Genomic DNA, 23,659 nt, shown 5'->3' on the forward strand with positions numbered 1-23,659 from the left:
GGTTGCTGCCGTCTGGACATCACCTCTGCCTAGAAGCAAACCAATTAGCACCGTGTCTGATTCTGTGTTCCCAGCGCCTGTCTTGTTATTGGGGATTTATGTCCCGGTCACCGTGAAGGACAGACGAGCGTCCGGGTTTCCATTGGGGGCAGCCTGGCCAGTGATGGCAGGAGGTGGTGCCCGTCTTGCTTGGGGCAGGATGGGGATTTGATTTCAGGGGGATTTGCAACCAGTGGGGAGCCGCCCTGGCCACATGGTGGCTCCGGGCTATTTTAGGAGGCAAAGGATGGGGGAGGGGAGGGGTGGCCTTGTTCAAGTCAGGATTGAATCTGCCCTTTCAGTGGGAGCAGAAAGGACCCAGGATGCACGGGGTGGAGCAGGCTAGCCCACGGCTGGGGCTTCTCCCACCTTCTTGGAACCCAGAATTAACACTGCACATCCTGGCTCCAGCCTGGGCTCTCAGCAGATTGGAGAAACTGCTGGCGGGACAGGAGACCACGGCTCCTCACCTGAACCCTGGTTACCCGGGGCCCTGGGTGTTATTATTAAGAACAGTCACTGAAACCATCTCATATCCCTTTGCAGAATAAGTTATATTTATTGAGCCCTCAGGGGAATCCCCTGGAGCTGCGGCTCCCTTTCTGCATGGGCCCCTTCCAAGTCTGGCTAATGTTGGTTACATAAGTCTGTCCACCTCTTTGAGCCTCAGTATCCCTGCGTCCAAAGCGGGGACCAGGAACACCTAATTAGTGACACCCGTGTTATTTGGTCACCTATGATGTTGGGCGTTCCACAGGCATGATCTCACATCACCCTTTACCATGTATTAAATGTTTTACAGATAAGGAAACTGAAGTTCAGAGAGGGGAAGTAACCTGCCCAAAGTCACACAGCCAGAGCAAGTCACCTGATCCATTTTCTTTCACACCTGTAGTTGAGCTGCTTTGTTCCTCAAATCCAGCCATGTGGATTGGTTTCCCTCTGGGTGCCGGGCACTGACTTGCGGATGGGGATTCATGCATAGACAGAAGAGGGGAAGAGGAGATAAGGAGATGAGACTGGGCATTGGTAAGAACTGGACTCGCCAAACTGGAGACTCAGGGGTTTTATTTAGACTCTGGGTCATTCTCTGGCCGGAGGAGGGCAGTAACTGGAAAGGGGATGTGGGGACTGAATCCTTCATTGAGCCAGGGGTAGGTGGGCAAGGTAGAGGTTTTCTTCCTCCTCACCCCACCTTTATGGGGGAAAAGTCACTAGGCATACTGTGATGAGGCCTTTGGAGGCACCTTGGCATAGAGGAAAGAGCTGAGACTTTGACCCCAGTCAGATGAGGTTCAAATCCCAGCTCTGCCTCCCTAGCTGTGTGACTTGGACAGGTAAATTAACCTCTCAGAGCTTCTCTGTCTGCACCTGCAAAATGTGGAGAGTCCTGGTGACCTTTCGGTGGTATCAGGAGGATAAAACGAGTTGATAAAGGTGTGAGAAAGGTCTGGAACACAAGTAGCACTGTTTTGTGTGTGTGTGTGTGCAGGGTTGGTGTTTAGGGCTGTGTTATCCTAGGTATCTAGGTGAAGCCATGTCTTTGTGGGTGGCCCTAAGCTGGCACCTGTGGTCATGCCGAGTGATTTCAACAGGCTGGGCAGGACAGAGAGCCAGCTGCATACACATAAGTTCTGGTGCTTACAGATTGAGAAATCACTCTGGGCTGGGGCTGTCGCTCAGTATTCGTCCTGTGGCAGAGCCTCTCCTTCGGGAAGCCTTCTGGGATGTGGCTCCCTCTCTTGTAAAGTTGCCTAGCATGTGGGAGGCCCTGGGTTCCATCCCCAGCACTGAAAAAAAAAAAAAGAAGAAGAAGGAAGAAAAAGAAAAGAAAGGAAGAAGGGGAGAGAATAAAATGGAGGAAGGAAGGGGGAAAGAAAGAAGGAAGAAAGAAAAAATAAACTCCAAGGGATGGGGCATGGTGCACACACCTGGAATCCCAGTGACTCTGACTTGAGAGGCTGAAGTAGGAAGATCGCAAGTTCAAGGTCAGCCTCAGCAAATTAGTGAGTCCTTGAGCAACTTAGGGAGACCCTGTATCAAAATAACAAGAGCTGGGGATGTGGCTCAGTGGTTAAGCACCCCTAGGTTCCATCCTCAGTACCAAAACCCTGGGGGGCTGGATTACCTGAAGTTTCATGGACCCTCAGCTCAGTGTGGAGCTAATTCAAGTCTGCAGAAGAAGTTAAGGGGCGGCAGCATCAATAGAGGACTGGGTGGAGGCCCGAGGAGGTGCTGGTCTGTTCTCAGGAGGACAGGGAAAGCTGGAAAAAGTTCAGAGGGGTGTGGCTGGGGTAAAGAAGAACTTGGAAACCATCCACTCCACCAAGCTCTATTAAGTTGATAACTCAAGTCAGGTACTGCGCAGAAAGGAAAGTCCCAGAATGACCCTGGTTGGGGGAGGGGCTCAGTGTCCTGGGTCAGCTGATGCAGGGTTTGGGGGAGACAGTTGACTGGGTGATAAAGGCAGTAAATAAATGGTCCCAGGGGTGGGATGGTAGCTCAGTGGTTAGAGCGCTTGCCTAGTATGGGTGAGGCACTGGGTTTGATTCTCAACACCACATATAAATAAATAAAATGAAAGTCCATTGACAATTAAAAAACATTTATAAATAAATGGTCCCTAACCCACTCAAGATGCCCTGGGAGAATATGGGTAGCCACCTCTTTGAAAACTTCCTGGAGGAGGAGGCTGTGTCATACTACTGAGGGAGATGGGTCTGTTTAGCTGGGAGAGGAGAACTCTCTGGAAGAAGCTGGCAGCCATGCGGCCTGACTGTGAAGGTGGAGTGTACCTTTCCTGTCACCAGGAAGTAGATCTAAGATCCCTGGGTGGGCATTATTGGAAGACAGATTCCACCCCCCTCCAGGAAGGTATTAGTTAATAGTGCAATGGCCCTCTCTGGTGAGCTAGTGAGCTCTTTGCCATGGGCATGTTCAAGCAGAGACCGGAGACTCAGGGCTGCTACAAAAGGGACAGGGTGACCTCTAAGATCCCTTCCAAGTCTGAGCAACTGTAATTCTCCATTGACAGACACTGGGTGTGGACAGTAAGCAGTGTAGATCAAGTTCAAGGATGAAGGACCGTGGGGTGGCCAGTACACAGGGTATATACCGTGGTTGTCATGACCAACCTGGATTTACTTTTGTTGAAAAAACTTTCTGGCAACTGTTTAATTGAGACATAGTTCGTGTACCACACAACTCACCCATTTAAAGTATTCAGTCTTGGGCTGGGGCTGTAGCTCAGTGGCAGAGCGCTTGCCTAGCATGCATTCGATCCTCAGTACCATAGTAAATAAATAAATAAATAAATAAAGGCATTCTGTCCATCTATAACTACAAAAAGAAATTTTAAAAAATGAAATAAAAGTGTTCAGTCTTTAAAATGGAAATGAATTCATTCATTCATTCATCCCACAACTGTTTATTGAGCATCTGCTAGGCATGCATCAAGCTTTTGGAGTTTTGGAGGAAATAAAGGCCCTGACCTCGGGGGCAAGACAGGTAAATGTCCAAAGGAGAGAAATGCAACCTGAGAGCTGGACTCAGAGGGAAATATTCAGGGTGCTGAGATGAAGCACGATGGAGCAGGGAAAGGGGGGCCTGGGGAGGGAACACCTGAGCTGAGGCCTGAGTTTCCAGGAGCAGCTCTGTGAAGGTCAAGGGTGTGTTCCAGGCTGAGGGAACAGCCAGGACAAAGGCCCCGAGGCAGGCTGAGTCGGTGTGTAGAGGACCAGGAAGACTTGCTGGGAGTGGGTGGCAGCTCAGTGCCCTACTCCTGTGGTAAAGGCATGGAGGATGCTTCCACCTGGGACTTGTCTCTGGTCGCCTATCCACCCCGGCCTGCCCTAAGAACAAGGATGGTTGAGCAGCACCTGCGTCTCTCTGGATTCCAGGGTCCTTTCTCTGCCTTTTACTCTCTTACTCCTCATTTCCCTAATATGGAAGGTGGCAGGACTCTTGGGTCATGCCACCAGCTCTGCCTCCTGCCCTCTCTGGTGCCTTCATGCCCCTGTGTGCACGTTGGACCCTGGGCGCTGATTCTGTAAGGGAATCAGAAATGACCCTCAGCCACCCATACTGAAATCTCCCCAGCAGGCTTTCCTGCTGTCCCCTGACCCCAGGGCCCGTTCCTCGGAGCAGACTGGAGACTCCCATTTGGTGCTCATTTATCTTGTGACTTTGGACCAGCTACTTAAAGTCCTCATGTTTTCCTTTCCTGGTCTGTGAAATGCGGACCAAACCGCTTTGGGCAGAATGGTTTTGAGGATTGAGTGCATGGCTCCTGTCACCTTTTAGGTGCTTCATGAATGTCACCTTCCTCCTTTTCCTCCCCAAGTTTACCCCCCCACACACACACCCCGGCAAAAGAAAAAAAAAAAAGAGGGACCAGGCCCTGGTGAGCCAGAGGGAGGGCGGGTACTCACCCATGGGCCCTTCTCCCCTGCCGAGCCCCTCGGCGCCCCTCTTCCCCGCCGCTCTCCTGGCCCGGGCTGGGGCGGCGGCTCCTGGCACCTGCTCTGCCGCCCGGGGGCGGGCTCGGAAGACGCTCGGCTGCCTCGGGACGAGCCGGGCCGGGGACGGGCCAGCCGCGCACCTCCGCAGGTCCCGGGTGGCCGCGGGCGGACCGCGGGGTGCAGCCGGCTCGCGTCGGGACCTCTGCTCAGGCGGGAGCCCGCGCCGGACTCGGAACCGCGCTCCTGGCTCCGCATCCCCGGCCGACGCGCTGCCGGGACTGAGCCGGCAGGAGGGGACGCGCCGCGTGGTCCCCTGTAGATGGTTAGGTAGGTTTGGGGACAGCGGCGAGGCTCCTAGCCCGCTTTGCTTGGGGTGGCTGGGTGGGGACAAAACAGCAACTTAACCAAAACTAAGGTCGGGAAGAGGACCCCAAAGGGTGATGACGGCAAGATGGACTTCAGCTCCCGCTCTGCCGGTGGTCCCCAGCCTCCTCTCCCGGGGGTCCCCAGACTCCTCTCTCCAAGACCCTTCCCTGGAGACGGGCTTCACCAGATAACCCCCGTAGTTTCCCTCAGGAGTTGTGAGAGTCCAACTGTCCCCCGCCCCTAGGAGCCCCGGGATGGAATAAATGGAAGGGTGGGGGAGGGGAGAGCTAGGAACTCACCGGCCCCACCCCCACCTGCTCATCACAGGCGTCGGAGGCCTTATTCCCCCTACACCCCAGAGCCTAATACCCCATCCTCAGCCAAGAGGCAGAGGGGTCATTCCTGTGGCTGCCCTGCCCACATCACAGCTCCTAAACAGTCCTAGGACCGCCCAACCCTACGCCCATGCTACCAGGACTCGCTGGCTGGTGGGGTTATCATGGGGTTTGGGGATGCTGCTCTTCTTGGTCCTATAGGGAGGTGGTCTGGAAGAGCAGGCAATGTATGAGGCAGAGCTATGCCAGGATCCTGGCCCCTGGTGTGCCTAGGAAGGGCCTGGGGCTCCTGCATGCTGAGAGTTAGCGGGGCAACAAACTGGGTTTCCTAGGCTTTGCATGGCAGCAGAAGGAAGAAAGGGGGTATGGAGGCTACTCCTCCCACATCTCCTTAGAGGAAGATGCTCTAGTTTCCCACTGAGAGCCCTGGAAGGAGAGACCCAGGTTAGATAGCAAGAAGAACTTCCTGAGGGTGGATCTTCTTCAGGAGGAGCCTCACTGGCCAGGAGAGACAGCCCTATCTTTGGGGGCATCAGGAGGAAATGAAGCTCTCTGGAGCACTCAAACAATAGGGCATGAGGACAGCAGAACAGGGAGAGGAAGTGACTTGCCCATACTTCCTCACCTCCTAAGCCCTTTCTCTCCCTTCCTGGGAGCCAGCGTGGACTTTCAGTGCCTCAGCCAGCTTACTCCCAAATCCTCTGCACCCAGAAATCCCAAGGGAGGTGACAGGTTTCCTCTGTTACTACTCTAGATAGGAAGATAGACATGGTTGCCTTGATTTTGTCCCATGGAACCTGCACCAGTTCCCTGACGCCTGGTGAGCTATTGTCCCCTCCCAGTCCTCCTACAAGGCAGGACTGTGTGGGCTGGGGGCCTGCCCTCAAGGCTGACTCTATACAGGCCATCCCACTCCTCTAGGTGGGAATCCATGGCTTTTCTGGGGGTCTCAGGGTGTGATTGTGGGTGACCCCAGTTTCCTGGGCCCAGGATGGTCAGGGTGACTGTCATGTATGTCATGTACCAAAAAAAAAAAAAAAGGTTTTCCTTTCTTTTTCCTGGGAAAGTGTCAGCCCTGGGAGGAGGTGAGGGAGGGGGAGGGTAGAGAGGCCAGAATGCTCCGTAGTGACTCCTCTGGGACACTAAGGGGGCATCCAGGCCCAGGAAGGCCCACTTTCTGCTAGGACAGGAAAAAACAAAGCTTCCCGGGGTCGGTGGGGAGGGGCTGGGTCCCCATACTCCTGTGACCACATGAGTGACTTGGATGGGGCTGCCAGGGTCCTTACCCCGTCCCTGCATCTGAACAGGGAGACCTGACCCTATTCGCTTGCCAAACCTCAGCTGCCTCATTTGCAGGGCCTCACGGGCTGTTCTGAGGATGAACAGAGATGGTGTTTCTACAGCGCCCTGCGGGGTGATGGGCGCTTGCCACCCAGCGGAACTTTGCCCAGCCTGGGCCTTCCTATGGCTAGGGAAGGCTCCCGAGGCTTGGCCTCCAGCCCTTCCACCTGAGAGGCAGCTGCTGTGTTGCCACCACAACTCTGCAGGCAAAGGACCCAGGAGATTAGCTTAGTCCAGCCCTCTCTCTTTTAAGACGGGGAAACCAAAGCCCAGATGGGCAGGGACTGGCCCAAGGTTGGCCAGCCAGCCAGGCTCCCTGCTCAGAGCCAGGGCCTGGAACCTGGCTGGGGAGGGCAGGAGGGTGGCCACTGGCAGAGGTGGGGGAAAATGCCAGAGTGTAATTGGGCTCATTAAGGGTTTGCTGAGAGAGCCTTCATGCTCTGCCAAAGTCTGGGGAGAAGCCTAGAACCTTCCTCTCCAGTGACTCCTTTAGGAGAAACAGTCTTTTCCTGAGGACCCCCTCCCCAGGCTGCTTTGGAGACAACCGGCGCTCCATGCTTTGAGGCCTCCAAAGACCCTTCCCATCCCATCTTCTTTGGATGAACAGGCAGTGACTGAGGACCCCTCTGAAATCCAGGCCCTGAAGTGCCTTAGTCACCCAGTCAGAAGTGGTGAAGATGGAACCCCGGGGGCCCTCCTGAGTGCTCGCTCCACCCACTGCCCCCAGTTCTACACGGGGTCACAGGCAGACAGAGGCTGCCCACCTCTTGTGTGAGCCAGGCTTCCAGGGGGTGGCTGGCTGCACAGCCTCAGCCTACCTCTCAGGGAAGGTGGCAAGCAGATTTATCCCCCTTCCTGTGTAAATCCCAGAGAGGTTCGTGGGTCCACGCATGCTCTTTTTCTCTGCTCTCACTTTATGCTTCCTGCCTGCCTCTTTGGCTCTGGCCCTACCTCTTTCCTCCCAGGTTAGGGCACCTGACACCAGGGCCAGATGGGAGCTGCACAGGCCTGAGCCTCCTAGGATCCTCGCTCTGAGTCTGCAGCCCCTGCCCCCAACCCAGCAGTAGTTCCAATCAGGGCTTGGTGGGCTCTAGGGAGTGGTGGGGTAGTGCAGTGGTTAAGACCTCTGAGTCAGACAAGTGTAAGTCGAGGTCCAGCCCAAGATGTCCCACGGCCTGCCCACTCTGATCTGTGGAGTGACAGGTTGATAACAGTGCCCATCTCACGGGGTTGTTGTGAGGCCCTATGTAGGGGCTGGGGGTGTACTCAGTGGTAGAGTGCTTGCCTACCATGTGCGAGGCCCTGGGCTCAATTCCCAGCACCACAAAATATTAATTGATTAGTTAATTAATTAAAATCAAAGAGCTTCTATGGGTGAGGCAGCGGGCACACAGAAAGCCCTCAGTAAGTGTAGCGGTTATTACAAAGAAAAGGTAGCCTAGGCAGCTGAGGGGTGGAGAGTCAGGGAAGCTTCTAGAATCAGCTCTTGCACTGTCTTTCCATTTCTCCTTGAAGCAACTCCATGCCCTGTTCTGGGACTTGACTTACTCATCTGTTAAAAGGAGGGTGGACTAGGCCTTTCCAGTCCAAGTGGAGATCACGCTAGGGTGAGTCATGCTGGTGCTGAGTAGGGCCTGGGAGGGGTGCTGACCTACCCATGTTCATGGAGCCATTCCACAGGCCCAAGTTGCCCTAAGAATTGCCCACCATTCGTGTTTTCTGAGTGGGAGCCCTGAATCCTAGGAGCAGGCTAGCTCCTGAGGGGACAGCTGGGAAAGCTAGGTCATGCAGGACAGGCCACAGCAGGCCCAGAAGCCTGGCTGGGGGGACACTATTAGCCCAGAATCCAGGCAGCCCTAGGAGCCCAGAGGCTGTATATCATGGAGGTTTAATCAGCAGTGTGGCAGATATTTGTCTGCCCTCTTGGGCCATGTCCCCAGCGTGCCTGTCATAAATTGCACTGAGATTTCAAAATCTCCCTCTCCCTTTGCTGGCGGCCGGCAGCTCTCCTTGGCACCTCCAGGAAAGCCTCATTTCTCTGGGGCCTCCTGGCTCTTGACACCTGGGCCACTCCCCGCACTTCCCCCCTCAGTCCCTAGCATTAGCACCTGGGCCCTCCTTCCTGCCTCTTCTTCCTGCTGAGAGGGTGCTACTGGAAGGCTCCTGGAGAAGGCAGAAGAATAGTTATGAGGACTGCCATCTAGGGGTGAAAGGATGCCAAGTGCAGGTGGTGAAGACCTTTGCACACAGGGAGGGGAATGACCTCCAACCTGCCTCTTCTGTGGAAAGCCCTGTAACCCGGACCCCTTATGTGGCTATGGGGGGAAGCCTAGTTGCCTCTTGAGTGTGGAGAAATGGGGTGGCCTTGGACAGGGTCTCCACCTCTCATCTTCCCTGTAGATGCTCTCTGCGCCACCTGGAAGCTATTCCTGGTACTGCAGCCTGACCACACTGCCCTTCAGCAGGAAAGGGACCCTCAAATCACCAGGCATCTATGACCACTCAGACTTGCAGGCTGTATTAGTTTGCTAGAGCTGCCATAACAAAATAAAACAAATTGGGGATACTCTACGGATTGTTAATAGCTGATTTTTTTTTTTGGTACCAGGAATTGAACCCAGGGGCACTTAACCATTGAGCCACATCCCCATCCCTTTTTATATTTTGTTTAGAGACAGGGTCTCACTAAGTTGCTTAGGACCCCACTAAGTTGCTTAGGATATCACTAAGTTGCTGAGGCTGGCCTTGAACTTGCAATCCTCCTGCCTCAGCCTCTGAGCAGCTGGAATTAAAGGCATGTGCCACTGTGCCTGGCTTAGTAGCTGACTTTTGCAGGATGCTGAGAAGCATTTTACATAGATCAACTCATCTAATCCCCACAATGCATATATAATTTAGGGTCTGTTACTTATCACCCTGTTTTTCCAGATGTGCAGATAGAAGAAATGAGCTCAGTTTGCACAGCCAGTAAGTGCCTGAGCTGAGATTCAAACCCAGGTGTGGATCAGCATAGAGCTCTGACTCTACCAACTGTGCCCCTCTGCTCTGTCTACGTGCAATCCCCATGAACATAATGATAGGCACATGTTACGTGGGCCACTGCCCACAAAAACTCTGAGTGGTTTACTGAGACCTAGGGACGGGGGCATCCAGGGACTGCTGGTGGGGTTTTGGCTGTGGTTTTGGGAAATAATTTTCCTTGTTCAGATGTGGGCTCCACCACTAGATGTGTGGTCTCACAAGAGCATTATGGCATCACATGACTGGTCTTCTGGACAGGGTGAACATGGGCCTGAGGACACAGGAAATGCCACTAGGGAGAAACATTAATTTGCTCTGGCTTTAGCAAAGTACCACAGACTCCGTGGCTCAAATGACAGAAATTTATTTTCCCACAGTCTGGAAGTTCAAGGTCTGAGATCAAGGTGTCCTCGGGATGTTTTTTTTTTTTTTTTTTCAAAGGCCTCTCCTTGGCTTGAGATGGTCTTCTTCTCCCTTCATAAGATATTCACTCTGTAACTGTATCCAAATTTCCTCTTATAAGGACCCCTGTCATGTTGGGTTAGGGCCCACCCATAGGACATAATTTTAACTTAATTTAACTTCATTTCTTCTTTAAAGACTCCATTTTAGCCAGGTACAGTGGCACACGCCTGTAACCCCAGCGGCTCGGGAGGCTCAGGCTGGGGGATGACAAGTTCAAAGCCAGCCTCAGCAAATGCAAAATGCTAAGCAACTCAGTGAGACCTTGTCTCTAAATAAAATTCAGACTAGAGCTGGGGATGTGGCTCAGTGGCCAACTACCCCTGAGTTCAATCCCTGGTACCAAAAAAAAAAAAAAAAAAAAAGACCCCATCTTAGCTGGATGTGGTGACATATGTCTGTAACCTAGCAATTTGGGAGGCTGAGGAAGGAGTGTTCCAACTTAGTGAGACCCTGCCTCAGAATAAAAAATTAAAAGAGCTGGAGATGTAGCTCACTGAATTCAATCCCCAGTAACACACACACACACACACACACACACACACACACGGATCCTCTGTCCAGATACAGTCACATTCTGAGGTACTGGAGGTTAGTGCTTCAACATAGGAATCTTTTTTTTTTTTTTTGGCGAGGAGCAGGAGACACGAGTCAGCCCATAACAGAAGGGCTCAATCATGCTTCATGCCTGAGCCTCGGGGTTGCCCCAGTCTGAGGGAGAGAGAGAGAGAGACAGAGACTGACAGACAGACAGGACCTGCCCTCAGGAAGGCCCTCCTCTGAAGCACAGACAGGAAGTATAAGCACAGATTCAGGAAGTGGAAGACGAACATGTTTCAGTCTGAGAACAGGAGCTGGGCAGCCCCTGATTAGAAATGGTTAGAGGCAGGCAAGTCTCTAAGAAGTTAGTTGGAAAGAAGAGACTGCCTGGAAGTTGGGACCTGGAGGGGTGACCTGAGGGTCCAGGTTGGCGGCCTATGTGCTGTGTTCAGCAGACTCAGTCAGCTGGGCCCAGGTCTCTACCCAGAATACCAGCTGTTGCCTCAGCCTGGGTGGCTAGGACAGCAGGGAGCATCTGGATCCATGTGGGGCAGGGGTTGGGATGGCTTCACACACTGTCACCATTTGTGAATGTCACCCTGCCGGGCACAGGGCACAGGAAGGTTGGGTTTCTGGCCAGAGGCTGCTGTGTCTACAGTAAGCGCCACATGTCACAGGATTGTCAGCGCCCGCAGCAGGGCTGAGAACAGGACTCTAGGTTCCCAAAATATGACTCCACTGGCCTTGCTGCTATGTCCCCAGTGCCCACCTTGTTTCAAGACCTGAGTCTCCCTCTCTGAAATTTGCTCTGTGGCCTTGCGTCGTTGGGGTGTCTCAGCCTCCCCGTGTGTAGGCGTGTCTCACACCCTTCCCCAAATTTCTGTGTTCTAAGCTTCTTTTCTTGAAATAGACCTCATTATGTTGGCTTTTGCCATCCTTGGTTTGGGGGGGTCTCTGAAAACTGGGGATTCACCTGGGACACCCGACTGGGGCATCCCCTGGTTGAGGCTGTGTTCCCTCTCTATGTTCACAAACGTTCAGTCTTCATTGATTTATCCCCCTCTCTCTCTGCCCAGGTATGAAGCGGCCATTGAGCCCATCTCCCCTGGGTGAGAAGGAGCCCCCAACATCTGGATCTACTGAGTGCCCCCCTCGGCCCCCAGAACCACCAAAGCCCAAGCGGGAGAGAAAAAGGCCGTCGTACACGCTCTGTGATGTCTGCAACATCCAGCTGAACTCTGCAGCCCAGGCCCAGGTGCACTGTGGGGGGCGGGCCCACCAGAGGCGGCTGCGGCAGCTCAGCTTGGGGAAGACCCCCTCGGGGCCAGGTCAGTGTCAAGGGGCACTGCTCCCCCACACTTGCTCTGGGTCCTCCCCGGGGGATCTGTCTGGACCCTGCTGAGGGCCTCTGGGTCTGTGGTCTCCCTCTGTGGGGGTCTTAGGCTCTACGGCTCCCCCGATGGCATTGAGTTCTGTTGTGATCAAGACAACCCTTCTTCAGGATCTCTCAGTATGTGAGGGTCTTTAGGCCTCCTCTTGAAGTGGTTTTGGTCCTGGGGACTCTCCTGGGGGGTCTTAATCTCTAAGTAGCATTTCTCCAGTCTGGACCCTACAGGCTCCTGCCCTGGTTTCTGAAGATCAGGGGCAGCAAGATGCACAGCACTTCAATTGAGGCTCTGGGAGGCCCGTCTTCCCTTGGCTGCCAGACTCCTGGCCAGGATTTCCACCTCTCCCTGGCTGGGGTGATTCTGCAGAGGTTTGGCTCTGCACTGGAGGGGCAGCTGGCTCAAGGCAGCTTTCTGGGGGAAATGGGTGAGTGCATCCATGAGGGTGATGCTGGCTGACAGGCACACGGGCCATGGGCACAGTAAGAACGTGGGCTGCTGACCGACAGGGAAACAGATTCACAAGCAGGCCCAGTGTGCAGAGGTGGGAGACATCCTTAGCCCTGGACTGGGGTGGCTGGGGAAACTCCCCTTGCCGCCCAGCTTGGTAGCTTAGCCAGAGCTACACTGGACTCAGACACCTGTTGTTTAAGTGACACCATGTCCCCCTTCCACACAGAGAGTATCCTGGGGCTGGAGACCGGTAAGACCTAGTGTTCCCCGCCTACCACTTCACCCCAAGACTGGGGTTGAGCCCGATGTGTAAGGGAGATTCTTCTTGGGACACCAGGAAAGGCCTCTGGAAGGAAGAGGTGCTGAGCCTGGGAACATGGGTGATGGGACAGTCTAGGGGAACTCCAGGCAGAGGTTCCAGTATAGGCCAAGGCCAGGAATGTTCTGGTGGCAGGGACCAGCTCCTCCATCCAAGCATTTGGGGCTGGACACAAAGGGTGCCACTGAGAAAGAGTGTATCTGACAGGTGGATGTTTCCGGAGTGTATGCACATGTGTGGTATGTATTCAAAGTCACTCATTCATTCATCAAATGTTTATTGACATCTTAAAAGATGCAAGCTGCTGTTTGGGGGAGTCATGTTTTTTGGAAGTGGGTACAGGGGATTGAACTCAGGGGCACTCAACCACTGAGCCACATCCCCAGCCCTATTTTGTATTTTATTTAGAGACAGGGTCTCACTGAGTTGCTTAGCGCCTTGCCCTTGCTGAGGCTGGCTTATATATTTATTTATTTATTTGTAGATGGACACACAATATCTTCATTGATTTTTATGAGGTGCTGAGGATCAAACCCAGGGCCTCAAACATGCGAAGCAAGTGCTTTACCACTGAACTACAGCCCCAGTCCCCTGAGGCTGGCTTTGAACTCTCCATCCTCCTGCCTCAGCCTCCTGAGATGCTGGGATTACAGGCATGTGCCACCATTCCCAGCCTGGGGGAGTCATGTGTTTCAAGGTATCATATGTGCCTGTCAGGAATGAGCTGTCTAAATAACTCCACTTGCAGATAGAAACAGACCTCATGGAGGTGGGTCCAGGGCACTTCAAGAATTCAGAGGAAGGAGAGAGACATACTGATATGAGAAGTCAAGGAGAGCTGTGACACTGATGTTGGATTACTGGAGAGGGAAAGGGCCTCCCAGGCAGGACCACAACTAGAGCACTACAGGATGGTGAGTGGCCATGGAGTCACAGGACAGCAAGCACTGGGCAGAGGGCATGGGGTGAGCCCCCTGTGAGGGCCTTCTCACTAGGTGGGCCTTTAGCCTTTGTTCCAAAGGTGAATGGCATTTGGAGCAGAACTTGATGTCTTTAGATGTCCCTGGCAAGGGAGAAGGGTAAAATTTAGGTATACATGAGAAAAAAGGGGGTAGTGTCTAGAAACACATTTTGGAGGTTTTTTTGTTTTTTGTTTTCCTTTTGGTACTGGGGGTTGAACCCAGGGGCACTTAAACACTTATCTACATCCCCAGCCCTTTTTATTTTTTATTTTGAGATGGGGGTCTCACTAAGTTGCTTAGGGCCTTGCTAAATTGCTGAGGCTATCCTTGAACTTACCATCCTCCTGCCTCAGCCTCCTGAGTTGCCACCTCACCAGCTCTGGAGATTTTAGTGTAGCAGGACAGACATAGCTCTCCAGACTTGGTGACCTATGGGATGTGGGGTCAAGACAGAGGGAGGCATCATGGATGATTTTAGCTATGGCAATACTGCAGAGGGCAGCTCAGTTATCAGAAAGGGGGTACTGAGAGGGGAGCAGGACCAGAGGGCCAGAATTGGATCAGAATGGCTTGGAGGGGTCACCAGGAGACATGATACCTGGAACTCCATTGCAGACTGCAAAATCGGGCCTGGTACGTCATTATCCATCTGGGCATTTGCCCACGCATCACCACTCCGATAGCCCTGGCCTGGCCCTGTGTGGGATGCCGGGATCCCTGCCTCAGGAGTGCTGGGAGCTGCCTCTGGGCACTTATAGTCTGGGGATGAGCAGACCTGAAACCAGACCTTTCCACCATTCCTGCTGAGAGGAATGACCAGCATCAGGGGAGCATGGGAGAGTAAGGGTTATGCCTAGGGCCAAGGAAAAGGAGCCTCAGATTTCTGAGAACTCTGGAATTCTGGGGCTCCAGAAGGATAACCTGCTTTCTCCATTGGCCTAATTAAGTCTGGACCTACACTGGCCCCTGGCCCCCCAACATTCACATCCTCCACTGGCTCTCCCCTGTCTCCTAGGCCCTGGGCTGGCAGAGGCAGAGGATCTCAGGTGTCTGACTATAAATCAGCAAGAAGATGCCAGCAACTCTGCCTGAGCTGGGGGTGGGGTGAGGCTTGCCGCCCTCCTGAATACCAATTCTGGCTTGGTCCATGGTGGCGACTGGATCATTGTGCCCCTCTCAACAAACAGCTCTTAGGGTGAGGCCAGCTGGAGCTCCCTAGGGAAAATGGAGAGCCCCACACCTGGTTCAGGAAGGCTGAGGTTAAGTGAGGGGAGGCCTTGACACGCTGCTTCATTCCTAGCCGCTCGCTGTCTGAGACCCTGCGCCATGCCTAGACCTGAGGTCTCAGACCTATAGAAGGCAGGAGGGGCACTTGTTCCCTGGAGCTGTCACTTCGATTAGGGGCCTGTGATGCTAGAGGCTTCCACAGCGACGGGGAGTCACAGGCAATGAGGCGGGGGACCCTTTCCTCTCCCGCTCATGTCCCTGAGGCCATCTGAGGGAGGGAGATATGAAGGTGGGGGTGGCTGTCTCCTCTCTGAGCCTCTTGCCAGTGCCCAGGTCAGAGAGCTCCTTAGTCAACTCCTGAAATCCTCACTCCCAGCCCTGAGTGAGGCTGGCATCCTCTGGATGGGGAAACAGCAGGTACCCCATGCTTCCCCCATCTCCCCTCCTCCAGGCACTTCCCTAACTTCCCCTGGCCACCCCACCCACCTGCCCCCCACAGGAGGCCCTTTCATCCTTCAGGACAGTGTCTGAGGCCATCTTTCATCTCCCCCACCCCCAACAGGTATGGACATTGGAAACACATGTGGCACTAAGGATGATCCCAATGACTCCCTTGACATTCACACACACACACACACACACACACACACACACACACACTCACACACACTCACACACACACACACACACACACACACACACACACACACACCCATCCCTTAAGCAACTTTAAGTGTTTTTCAACATCTGCAAAGAGAGAAAAGTGTGCTGGCCCAAGCCTCCTGGCTCTAACCCCCAGTACAGACCTTAGGCCAGCACCATGCAGAAGGGACACTAGGGCAAGGAGGAGTGACCTCCCCACTCTGAGCATTGCTCCGAGGGAACTGGTCATAAAGTACTTCCAAATGCAGCAGGACATTCCTCTCCACCAGGCCATCCTAGGGACAGATGATGACATTCAGTCCTCACTCTACAAATTGGACTACTGGGACTCAGAGAGGTAAAGTGACATATCGAAGGCCATACGGCTGCTTTGGCATCTCAGGTGTCTGACTATAAATCCTGTCTCACTCCACGCCACCCATCCTGCCCCCCAGCCCCATTGAGGAGAGCTGCATATATATCAAGAGAGATTGGGATGCCTGCCTGGGAGTGGGCAGGAGGAATGCCCACTGCCCCACAGGCTGGTGCCCAGCAAAATTATTTCATAAGTACTCAGGGCCATGTCCACTCCTTTGTCCTATGCCTCCTCTAGCCCAGCTAGGGAGGGGAAGGGGAGTTTCCTAAAGCCAACCAGTTCCCACTCTCTTGACAAGACTAACTGAGCCATCCAATTCAGAGTGGGCCCACCTTCTGTCTCCCCCACCTCCCCCGCCATCAGCCATTGCAACATAACACTAGAGAGGGAGGATGGATTTCAAGGCTGCAGCTACTGCAGTTGGTGGCATGTGGAGCCCTATGCCTCCCACCCTGCACCCTACAGGCCCCCTAGCTCCTGTTCAAATTAGTCCCTCCATCTCCTTTCCAAGCTTTGACCACAGAAGTTGGCTGCACTCTGGGCCCTGGAGATCAAAGACGGCAAGCTCGGGTCACGCCTGAGTCACTGGCTTGATGAGCTCCTCACCCCGCTGCTCCCCACATATGGGTTAATTTCAGTCCCATCAGGAGGCCCCGGAAGCCCTCTAGCCTGCCCCCATCCTTTGGCATCTCCCTGGATTGCTGGCTCCCCCCTTATTGACCCCCCCAACATCCTGCGGCTCCTTGGGTGCAACCATTAAAGAAACTGTGCTCCTCCCAGGGAGCCACTGAGAAGTTCTTGCAGTCTAACCAGTGCCTCCTGCTGCATCCTTCTTTGATGGCAGGTGACAGGTGCCCTGGGCTCTCCCTGGACTCCTGGACTTCCATCACATTCCCTCCCCCAGGTATGACCCTGACCATCAGCACCCTCCCCCAGACCACCAGGAAAGGCAAGGCTGTCTGGGTAGAGAATTAGGGGGCTTAGCTCAGATCCCTGCCCTCAAAGAAGACAAAGATTCCATCTGTATCTCTGGGTGGGTTAATTAGCTCGGGGCTTGAGTTTCTTTCCTCTCCCCACATAAACAACTCCTTCCCCCAGAGCCCCTTCCGAACAAACCTGTTTTCTGGAGCTGCTGCTGCCAGCCCCTCCCCAGACCTGCTTTGTGGTCTGGGTATTGGCTGCTCCCAAGATTACAGGTTATTGTCTGGTGGAGACAGGATGCTGAGGGGGTGGGGGCCAGCACAGACTGGGTTTGGAATGCGAGACTGGATCCAGCTGTGGGTTGGCCGGCTGCTCTTCCCCCTCCGCCCCCCTGCCCTGCTACCAGGTGCTCAGGTGAGTCAAGAGCCACCTTTCAGCAAGAGGAGGGGGAGGAAGGAGCAAAAGGAGAGAAGGGACTAGGGAGGGGTGTGTGGGCCAGGGAGAGGTGTCTCAGATTCTGGTTGATCAGGTGACCGGCCTCCCTTCCAGACATGGTCCAAGCAGTACATCCAAAGGGGCTCCACTGGTCCCCCTACCCCACGGTCAGTGCTCTGTGACAAAGTGGTAACCCTCCCCTAAGCCTCAGTTTCCTCCTTCAGCAGAAGCAGATAAATGGCCAGAAGGGGATGAATACAGCTGGGCAGAGTGTCGGGGCTCCTACAGCATCCCTGAAGCAGCAGGGATAGAACCTTCCAGCAGGGAAAGTGGCCTCGGAACCTTTGTCCCTGAGGTCTCTGTGGACAAGGTCAACCCTTCACTTCAGTGGAAGAGGTGCTAGGCAGGGTCCCTCTGGGAGCAGGAGAGGGGGATGGTGAGTGGACACCCCTCGCCCCACACTTCCACCCTTGGGGAAGGACGTACTCTGCTCACGCCACCTGCAGTTGGGATGGGGGCAACAAGGAATGGGCAGCTCCTTCCTGGCAAGGGGGGCCAGGGCCCAGTAATGATGCAGCTTTCCAGCCAGGACCAGGAGTCCCTCCCTCGCGCCCTCCCCTTCTGTCCCTCACATCCCCCTTCCCTCTGTCACTCTGGCTGGGTTTCATTTGCTCCTGCTAGGCGCTCAGCTGCGGTGCCTCCAAAGGCTGAGAATGCTCTTGGGTGAGTGCTGGCCTGGGGAGTGGGAACAGGGATTAGAAGCTTAGAGGCCAGGGTTTCCCACCCTCCTCAGCCCTACCCTTTCCCTGCTACTTCTGGTCCCCCAAAGTTGTCTGCCTGAGACACCGTAGCCAGTTAGGTTCAGGGCTGGGCTGGTAGCCCCCCTCTGGTTGAGAATAAGGTTGGAGGGAGGGGACAGGGACAGGGAGGGGACAGGGAGAGCTGGAGATACCCTACAGGACTTCAGGTCCCTGCACATCTGGGCAAATGCAGTTGGGGAGCCTGGGTCAAAGTTTTTTTTTTTTTTTTTTTGTATGGAATCACACTTTCAATGCCTCTAAGGGGATAGGGGAGGGGGACAGATTGGAGGGGGCTAAAGAGGGAGTTGTAACTGCTTCAGAGGAGGAGACAGCCCTGCAGACAGAGAGGCTGGGGCTGGTTTCGGGAGCTGCTACTGGACAGCCTGCCCCAGCACTGGGATTGACTGCCCCCCATCTGTGGTCTCCCCATTTGCCTTCCCACACTGGGGGTTGCCTGGACATTGTCCAGGGAGACAGCCATCACCCCTCCAGGGAAAGGGCCCGGAGACAGTGTGGCTGGGGACAGCATCTCTGTGCCTGGGCTTTGGGATCTTACTCCAGCTTGAGGGGCTGGGCATTACACATCCAGAGCCCTAGAGGTGGGAGAACGTGGGAAGGAATCCCGGGCCATGATGAGAATCCTACCAGGCAGTGTGCAGTAGATCTTGGTCCTTCTCCCACCCTTGCCTTTGGCTCTCTCTCCCCTAGATTCCCATTTTTCTTTGCAGATTTGATTTGATGGAAACAGCAACATTATAATTTGCTATGTGTGTGTGGGGGGGGGACATGTGTGTGCCTCTGGGAGGACCCTGTCATGTGCCCTGTAACTTGGGGTGGGGGTGAGAGGAGTGGGAGACATGCCGTGTTCCGCTATATGATCTGACGTCAGAAGCATGTGATTCATAAGAGTGCTTGCACCCACCTGTCTCTGGGCAAATGTATCTGTCTAGGAACCCATGTGTATGCATGTTTGTGTGCTTTGTACACAGATATACAGATGCATCTGTAGGGGTCTGTGTATCTGCCCCTGTGGGTGTGCTTATGTACAAGTATGTCTTTGTTGACTATGTCTGTGTCTACATGCATGCTCCCTTGTGGCCTCCGAGGGTAAGTTTCTCTGCATGGGCACCACCTCCATGCCCGCACACTCCAGGGTGTAGGGTGTGCCAATGGAAGACTTGGTCTTGCTGTGGGGAGACGTATGTTTGTGTGTGCCTTGCTGTCTGTGCCTACTGCTCTGTGTGGGTGCCTGTGGTCCTCAGGGAGTGTGTCCCTGTGTGTGTGTGTGTGTGTGTGTGTGTCTTTTCTAGTTATGGCACAACAGCAGGATGTGGTTTCCCTAGATCCTCTCTGTTGGGTGGCAGCCAGGCTGATGTTATTTCATAAGACACCTGCTCTGTGCCCCTACCCCAGCCTTTGGTGGAGCCCTGGGGCAGCCTCCATTCCTCCATGTCAGGCTGGTTTGTTCCATCTGTGACCAGAGCCAGCAATCCACCCTCCTCAGGCAGTTGTCCAGTGATCTGTAGCTCCTGGCTGTGGACCCCTGGCCAGGGTTGGGGAGGGACTGCTCTGAAACACTTAGCCAGGGTATCTGTTCTGCTGCAAAATGCTATTAGAGAAAAGCCTCCATTCCAATGTTTTTTGGGGTGCAGATTCTAGACCTGTCAGCCATGTAGTGTGCCATCCTGGGGCAGGTGTGGCGACAGTGGCAGCTCCCTTCATTTGAGTGTAGCCAGGAGCCAGGCAGCCACACGTGTGTGTCCATGTGCCATGGCTCATGCTCCATCCCAGAGGCCCTGGAGGACAGGGATAATAATGGTGACTGTCAGAGGCAGACAGTGGGTGGTGGAGCAACGCTGTATGAAGGGTACTGGGGAACAGTGCCCAGTAGCTACTGGAGGGGCCCAGGCCTTGATGCAACTTGCACCCTAGCCCTTGTGCAGGAGAGCAATTATGGTTGAGGGGGCTGGAAGGCACTTCTGGGGGACTCTGCTGACTGGAAGAAGAGACTGAGTTGCCAAGTGCATTGGCACCTCCTTGATCAACACCCCTCCTCAATTGCCTCCACACCCGGCCCCTTCTGTGGTCTCCAGACTTATTCCTGTTCTGCCCTTCCTCCTTCCCTCATCACAGATGGGCAGCTCCTAGCTAAGCATCCACTGCACAGCTCAATATAATTGGAGCTGTCCCAGACTTCTGGGAGGGTTGGGGTACCACAACCCCTTATTCTTCCTGCAGGGAACCCACTCCTCTACCCCTTTCACATCTGGAGGACCCCAGACAGGGGAGGGCACCCTGTGCACCTGAGAACTCTAGGAAGAGGTCACTCAGACCTCCTGACCTCCCTCTTTTCCCCACTAATGTCTTCCCCTTACAAGGATCTCATTAGAAACAGCTTCCCATTGAGCCTAGACACCTCCTGCGGGATCCCTGGGGAGATAAAGGCACAAATCCCCAGGTTTCCCTGTGTGCCTTCCAACATTAGGCATTCTGCCCCTTCTCCCTGCCATGCCTGTTTTGTCCGGAGCTTTTGGAACTGCGGTGACCTTTCAAGTTGCTGACCCATTGATGGAACCTTGCTTTGTCATCTCCCTTCCTAGAACGCCCTTCCCCATGTCAATTTCACTTCTTGTAAAACTTCAGTTTTCTGCTCTGAAACCTAATGGACTCTCCTTGCAGACCTTCAGTTTTATGGCCTGCTTCTCTGATCCTAGAACCCTAGGGATCCCCGGTACTGGGAAGTGAACCCAGGGTGCGTTACCACTGAGTTATATCCCCAGCCTTTTTTATTTTGAGACAGGGTGTCACTACATTGCTGAGGTTCGATCGCCACAAATTTGCTATCCTCCTGTCTCAGTTTCCCTAATTGCTGGGATTACAGGTGGGATTACACCCCGGCACGTGGATCTCAGAGCTCTTGGTCCCAAACTTTGAGCACGGGGCTGACTGCAGCCGGCACAGCTTTTCCCGTGTCTTGCCCGTGAGCTCCTCTAGAAACCCACGGGTGGACGCGATGACTGAACGGACTCCTGTCCCTCCATCTTCTTGCGGTCTGACCTCAGTAGCTCCTGCTGCAGCGCGCGTGGTGGGAGGAGGCCGAGGCGAAGCTGAGCGCGCTGGCTGGGAGCTGGGCAGGTGGGCGCAGCCAGGTGAGCCCGGGGGGGGGGGGGGGGGGGGCGCCGCCTCCCTGCTCGCATTCCAGGCCGCGCCGGCTGCTGGCGCCTCTTCGCCCCGGTTACCGCTAGTGGCTGCTGTCGCTCAGTGGAGCCCAAGGAGACCACGGCCAGAGCGTCCACCGCCCAAGATGGTGGCTCCCGTGTCTCTGTGAGTGTGTGCGGGCGGCGCAGGGGTGCTGGGCCGGCGCCCCCTCCCGGAGCTTCCAGGCAGGGGGCGGACCAGTCGGGACTGGGGGCCTTGTGGCGGGCGGGGGCGGGCAGGTGGAAGCAGGGTCTCTGGGGACCCAACCCAGGCATTCCCCAGAGGAAGTCCCCCAGCGCTTTGCATCCCATAGGATGGGTGAGGCGTGCAAGGGAGCTGCATCTCACCTGGTCCCTACTCTGCTCAAAGTGTGGACTTCACTTGGTGGGGTCCCATGAAAGGGCCCACAGGAGCCCGAGGAGAAGGCCAGGGACCTCCATCCTGGGGGCACATCAGTTTGGGGTTTGAGGCTTACTGTGTCTGGGGGCGCAGACCAACACAACTGCCCTAAGGGAACCTCGGGCTGGTTCCCATCTACCCTGCCCCGTGTGGAGATGCAGGATCTGGGACCACACAAGGACTCCCACCTGGTCAGCCTTACTCACAACTGGACACACACAGTAATGTTTTATTTACACTCTACCCCTGGTAGCCTGGTTCCCTCAGACCTGAGGTGGGGGTAATGTCAATGGATTTTTTTTTTTATATAAATGTTTTTAGAGCAGCTGTGCCCTATAGAACTTATAGGGCATGATGTAAATGTTCCCTCTACCTGTGCCGTCCAGTCCAATAGTCACTAGCCACATGTAGCTACTAAGTGCCTGAAATATGGCTAGTGTCAATTGAATTTAAATTTTTTAATTTAATTCCAATTAAACAGCCACATGTGACTAAGTGGCCGTTGTACTGGGAAGTGCAGTTTTAGAATCTCCACGTTCCAGGCTTCCAGCTGCCTGCTCTTTGGTTCTTTCATCAAAACATCCTAGATCATATCATTTATCCCTCTGCAGAACAGGATGGGATAGCTGGCTTCCAAGTACATAGAAAGGATCTGAGAAACTTCCAGAAGGTCATAGTGGTCCTGCACCCCTCCCCCATTCTAACATCCTCTGTGCATTGGGCTGTGCAAGGTCATAGAATCAAGGCCTCTTAGAAGGAAAGCATAACAAAAGCAGCTATTTTAACCACACAGCAGGGGTCCAAGATCCCACTGCACTGCTCTGTCTGAAGCTTGCTCTTCCTTATTCTTTCACCCCTCAAATTGTGTGGCATGCCTGCTGGGCATGGCACTGTTCACAAGAAGAAGTTAGCTACCTTTCTAGCCCACTAGGAGTGTGTGAGAGGAGCGAGGGGGCCGAGGAGGAAAGGAAGGGATGTGAAGCCACAGAACTATGCAGAAGTAAGCAGAGCTTTGTAAACTGCAGGAAGCCAGGTAAAATGTCATAGGAAGGGTGGGAACATTTGGGCATGTGTGCAAAGGCCCTGGGGATGAGTGGCCACCAGTGGGGTCAGCAATGCTGAGCATTAACAGACTGCAAAGGAATTTGGGCACTTGACCTCAGAGCAGCAGGCAGCCTTGGAGAGATTTAAGGTGTATGTTTGTTTGTTTGGTGGTGGTACTAGGGACTGAACCCAGGGGGACTCTATGGCTGAGCTCTATCCCCAGCCCTTTTCATTTTTTGAGACAGGGTTTCACTAAGTTGCTACAGCTACAGCTGGCTTTGAAGTTGCAGTCCTCCTGCCTCATCCTCCCTAGTTGCTAGAATTACAGGTGTGCACCACCACATTTGGCCTAAGTGATAAGTTTTTAAAAGTCCCCCTGGGCTGGGCATGGTGGTGGTCGCCTGTCATCCCAGAGACTCTGGGGGCTGAGGGAGGAGCAAGTTCAAGGCCTGCCTCAGCAAGTCAGCAAGGCCTTAAGCAACTTAGCAAGACCCTGTCTCAGAATAAAAAGTGTTGAGGATGTGTCTCAGTGGTTAAGTGACCCTGAGTTTGATCCCTGGTACCAAAGCGGGGAAAAAAAAGTCCCCTTGGTCAGAGAAGAATAAGGATGGAAACCCAGAATGCTCTCAGACAGTGACTGTATTAGTACAGGCAGAAGATGAAGGTGGGCTGAACAAGACCACCAGGCAATACCATGGAGAGAAGGCATGCAATTGAGGTAGATTTTGGAGGTGGAATCTACAGATCCTGTTGGTGGACCAGGCCCTGGACTGGGAGAGAGGTGGGGTCAGAACTGCAGGTTTCTGGCCAGAGCACCTGGAAAGGAAAAGGGGCTATTTTCTGAGATGGAAAGGACTGAGACAGGGGCATATTTGTGAAGATCAATCAAGAGTTCTATGTAGATAAGCCAAGAAGGCAGCTAGAGGGAGGGGCT

At 54.1% G+C, this 23,659-nt stretch overlaps 1 protein-coding gene and 1 long non-coding RNA gene across 13 annotated transcripts in view; one reads left to right on the top strand and one right to left on the bottom strand.

The window, feature by feature from the left end:
* Positions 1 to 23,659, top strand: part of ZNF385C (zinc finger protein 385C) — a 51,304-nt gene that overhangs the window by 11,759 nt on the left and 15,886 nt on the right. For 2 of the 12 annotated variants that reach the window (XM_081271333.1, XM_081271334.1), the window contains exons 1-2: positions 4,595 to 4,826; positions 11,641 to 11,892. In XM_081271333.1, the coding sequence (XP_081127459.1) occupies positions 11,643 to 11,892 (250 nt within the window). In that variant the 5' untranslated portion in view covers positions 4,595 to 4,826; positions 11,641 to 11,642. Of the gene's footprint in view, positions 1 to 4,594; positions 4,827 to 11,640; positions 11,893 to 16,027; positions 18,008 to 20,819; positions 21,409 to 23,659 lie in introns of those variants that run through there. The other 10 variants (XM_081271342.1, XM_081271343.1, XM_081271339.1 and 7 more) reach the window with 8 other exon arrangements.
* Positions 1,931 to 4,553, bottom strand: LOC308636197. Its single transcript, XR_014019369.1, has 3 exons — positions 4,470 to 4,553; positions 3,249 to 3,378; positions 1,931 to 2,303 (listed from the first exon to the last, which is right to left on the bottom strand). It is a non-coding gene; the product is annotated as an uncharacterized lncRNA (long non-coding RNA).

This window comes from Spermophilus citellus (genome assembly GCF_964194105.1).
Source record: "Spermophilus citellus genome assembly, chromosome: 17".
Taxonomy (NCBI): Eukaryota; Metazoa; Chordata; class Mammalia; order Rodentia; family Sciuridae; genus Spermophilus; species Spermophilus citellus.